At 43.6% G+C, this 3393-nt stretch overlaps 1 protein-coding gene across 1 annotated transcript, besides 1 other annotated feature; it reads right to left on the reverse strand.

Moving 5' to 3' along the window:
• Window positions 1–201: a sequence feature (Protein overlapping with rRNA (METBIDRAFT_43993, OBA20701.1) was converted to a misc_feature.).
• Window positions 202–270: 69 nt separating this feature from the next.
• On the reverse strand, window positions 271–849 carry METBIDRAFT_203268 (uncharacterized protein). Its single transcript, XM_018854960.1, has one exon. The coding sequence runs from the start codon at window positions 721–723 to the stop codon at window positions 340–342; it is 384 nt and encodes a 127-aa protein (XP_018711224.1). The 5' UTR covers window positions 724–849; the 3' UTR covers window positions 271–339.
• Between the last annotated feature and the right edge of the window lie 2544 nt (window positions 850–3393).

Below are 3393 nucleotides of genomic sequence, written 5' to 3' on the forward strand. Positions count from 1 at the left end.
AAGATTGCAGCACCACAATTTCGCATATGGTCTCCCACTACACTACTCAGTGTGGCCCTATGCAGCTTAACTAACGTTGATCGGACGGGAAACAGTGCTTCCTGCATGGTATGGCCGCAACCGAAAGTAGCAACTGGTGCAAAAACCATTCCTATGTTAATGAAGTATATTGTTGTACCTGGCACCTCGAGGACGCTATGATGCGAAAAAAAAGGCGAAACATTGGGTTTCCAGTGTCATCTTTGCGCACGAGGCAAAGACATATGTACGTTTGCCGCCTTGTCCAATTAGCCATGGTCACGGGCCCTCAGGAAAACATATCATATGGGACGATGACGTTTAGCTAATTTTATTTAAGTGGTAAATATGGACAGAAGTCTTTCTGAGATCACGTTCTCGTTGGGAGATTTCGTGAATTGGTGCTTGCGCCTTCTCACCTGAGCCAATGTTGCGATCTATTATAGGTTTTTCTCCATAGTTTTTCTTTAATGGCGGGGTTTTACATCTCTCTAGTGACTCCCTATAATATGATGTTTCTCTAAAAGACTCCAACAACGGAGACACAGCAGACACTTTCCTAATCCGTACTAGCAACAGCTGTGAAACATCCAAGTAAGGTGGCACGAGCTCAAATTTGCCAAACCCATAAGCACGAATGAAATTCTGGCCCCTTAGACATCTACTTGGAGAACTTAACATCTTTGAAAATTTCATCTCCACCATCCTCAAGTTATACACTCGTGGACGAGGCAGGCTTATGAAAGTATGCCCTCTAGTCCTTCTAATCCCTCTAAAATGACTCACTTACCCACCAAAGGAGACTTATTCGAGGGATGGACGAATTAAATTCCAATATATAAACAGACACGGGTCAAAATAATTGTCCAGGCCGTATATAGCGGAACGAGCGGGCCGAATTCCAACACTAGGCTCGTATTTGGTAGGTGCTCAAGAGTTTTGTATGTGATACGACAATTTAATCCCCTTTGTCCGGTACGTCTACAGAAAGAATGTCTCTCTCATCAATTTGATCCATCAAAAGGCATTTCAAAAGGTGTTGCACATGGCACTGCTTGGCAGACGAGTAGCTTGTGGGAACCATTCGAAAAGTCTACAAGGCCACTCTAACTTGTCTGTAGTTGGGACTGCCGGATCGCCGCTTCCAAGATCCTTGATTACAAGACATTTGCAAATGATAGCTGCTGGATCCATCGGTGCAGTATTAACGGTATCCTCTCAGGTCTTGAAAATATGGCGGCTTGGTAATTGCCTACTCGTTGATTATGGTATGACTTTTGCTACTGTTCATTCCTTGGGTGGGTTGGCACTCTCCTTTCCTGGTTCAGTGCTTGGCTACCTAGATCATCATATCTATTGACTTTTTGTAGGATTTCGCCATGATATGTAACTGCACCATACAGTGGTTGGGCGGGACTTCAAGCACAAGATCTATACTTTTCCCGAAGCAAGAATTGCTATGTAAGGCCGAGCTTGCAGCTGCATAATTATAAGGCCCGATACTGTCTACAACAGGAACGATGAGTCGTTGTTTTGCATCTTTTGCAGGTTTTCCAAAGCCTTGTAATCTTATTTCTGCATGCTTATTCCTCGGCAGAAAAGCCTGAAGAAACCTGGTGTCCAATTCTTTGTCCTCGTAGGCACACGCTGAAAACAATAAACTCAATTGCAAAACGATTTTGCTTCCTAGATTCAGCTTGTCCATCCGAAGGCTGACAGCACCTACCGTGCTGCAGGCCCTAATATCACCGACAGGGATACGGAACGCAAAACAGAACACAAAAGAACAGAAACAAAAAGAAAAACAATACAAAGACAGAACAATACCCTGAAAAGCCCAGCAACACACGTCGATCAAAACCAGCAGCTCATCCCAGTCAGATGTCATCTAACATGTTCACGTATTGTGTTTATTAGTTTAATATGGGGTGTAGAAGTAAAACATTGCGTTACTTTCTCCTCAATAGCCCATTTATATTTGGAGCCTGCCAAATATAATTCTTTCAAAGCTCGTTTGGGTCTAAGCCCATGAGAATTATTCAGGTTTTTTTTCTCAAGTAGCCTCTGTAATAGAAGCAAAACCAGCTTGTACAATCCTATCTCTAGAGCCACTTATACCTCAAGGTCTGAGTTTCAAATGGCTTTAGTGAATTCCAGCTTTCGAATAGGATCTGGTTGGTTTTACCTGTTTCTATTTCTTTGTCTGACTTCTCAAAGAAAACGATATACATTTACAGGCGTACGTTTTATAGAATTGTAAGCAGCATATCAGAAAGAAGGCTTACTCAAGATATCTTTTAAATTACTAAATCTTTTATACGCTTTTGACGAAGGCCCCCGGAGTGCGAGTAAGCAGATATGCACTTGTGAAAAATATAATAAAGTCAAGGAGAATACCGGATATCCTAGTTCCTCCACAACACTAATAAAATAGAACTTACCGGCCTCCGCTTGTTTGCGTTATGTGGATTTTGCTCAACCTTGGGTGGTGCTTGGTAGACCCGACCCAATTAGTACGTATATCTGGCCCTATTTCATGGTCGCAATGTGAACAGAGGCTATGCCCCGCTCGGACAACGAGACTTCTCACATGCTTCTACTCGATTTCGTCTCAACCAGAGCACCTTAGTGCTAGGTAGCAGAAATAAACAAGAGTCCATGTATGTACGCTCACAGCCACAATACTTTATAGACCATGCTTGGCCATGCTTGATAATGCTTGATAGACCCTACTTTATAGACCACACTTTATAGACCATGCTTCATAGACCCTACTTTATAAACCACACTTTATAGACCATGCTTCATAGACCAAACTTTAAAGACCCTTCTTTAAAGACCCACTCTATAAACCCACTCTATAACCCCACTCTATAAACCCACTCTATAAACCCACTCTATAAACCCACTCTATAAACCATGCTCAACCATGCTTCATAGACCCTACTTCATAGACCCTACTTTATAAACCACAATTTAAAGATAATACATATAGACCCTACTTCAAAGACCATACTTTATAAACCAAACTTCATAGACCCTACTTCATAGACCCACTCTATAAACCTGCTCTATAAACCACGCTCGACCATGCTTCACAGACCAGCTCTATACCTCAGCCCGCTCACACCAACGGCGCGCTCCATGCACACCGGCCGGCGCACCAGATCTCAACCCACCTCGAAAATCTCTCGCACCAGCCCCAACATTAAGACCCAGCACCTAGTCTTCCGCCCACCAACAGGCACGCACTCGCTCCCAAAACATCGCTGTTTTTCCGGCCTTTCCTCCCGCCGCAAAGCCCTCCCTTCGCCCCTCAAAAAAAGAAAACAAGCCGTTCGACCACCGAGATGGAGGCCCTAGTCAAGTTGCGAC

The sequence above is a fragment of the Metschnikowia bicuspidata genome (assembly GCF_001664035.1).
Source record: "Metschnikowia bicuspidata var. bicuspidata NRRL YB-4993 chromosome Unknown METBIscaffold_4, whole genome shotgun sequence".
Lineage (NCBI taxonomy): Eukaryota > Fungi > Ascomycota > Pichiomycetes > Serinales > Metschnikowiaceae > Metschnikowia > Metschnikowia bicuspidata.

What these genes read in the sequence shown, in the direction of transcription:
- METBIDRAFT_203268 (XM_018854960.1), bottom strand. Translation starts at nt 723, where the DNA reads ATGGTGGAGATGAAATTTTCAAAGATGTTAAGTTCTCCAAGTAGATGT.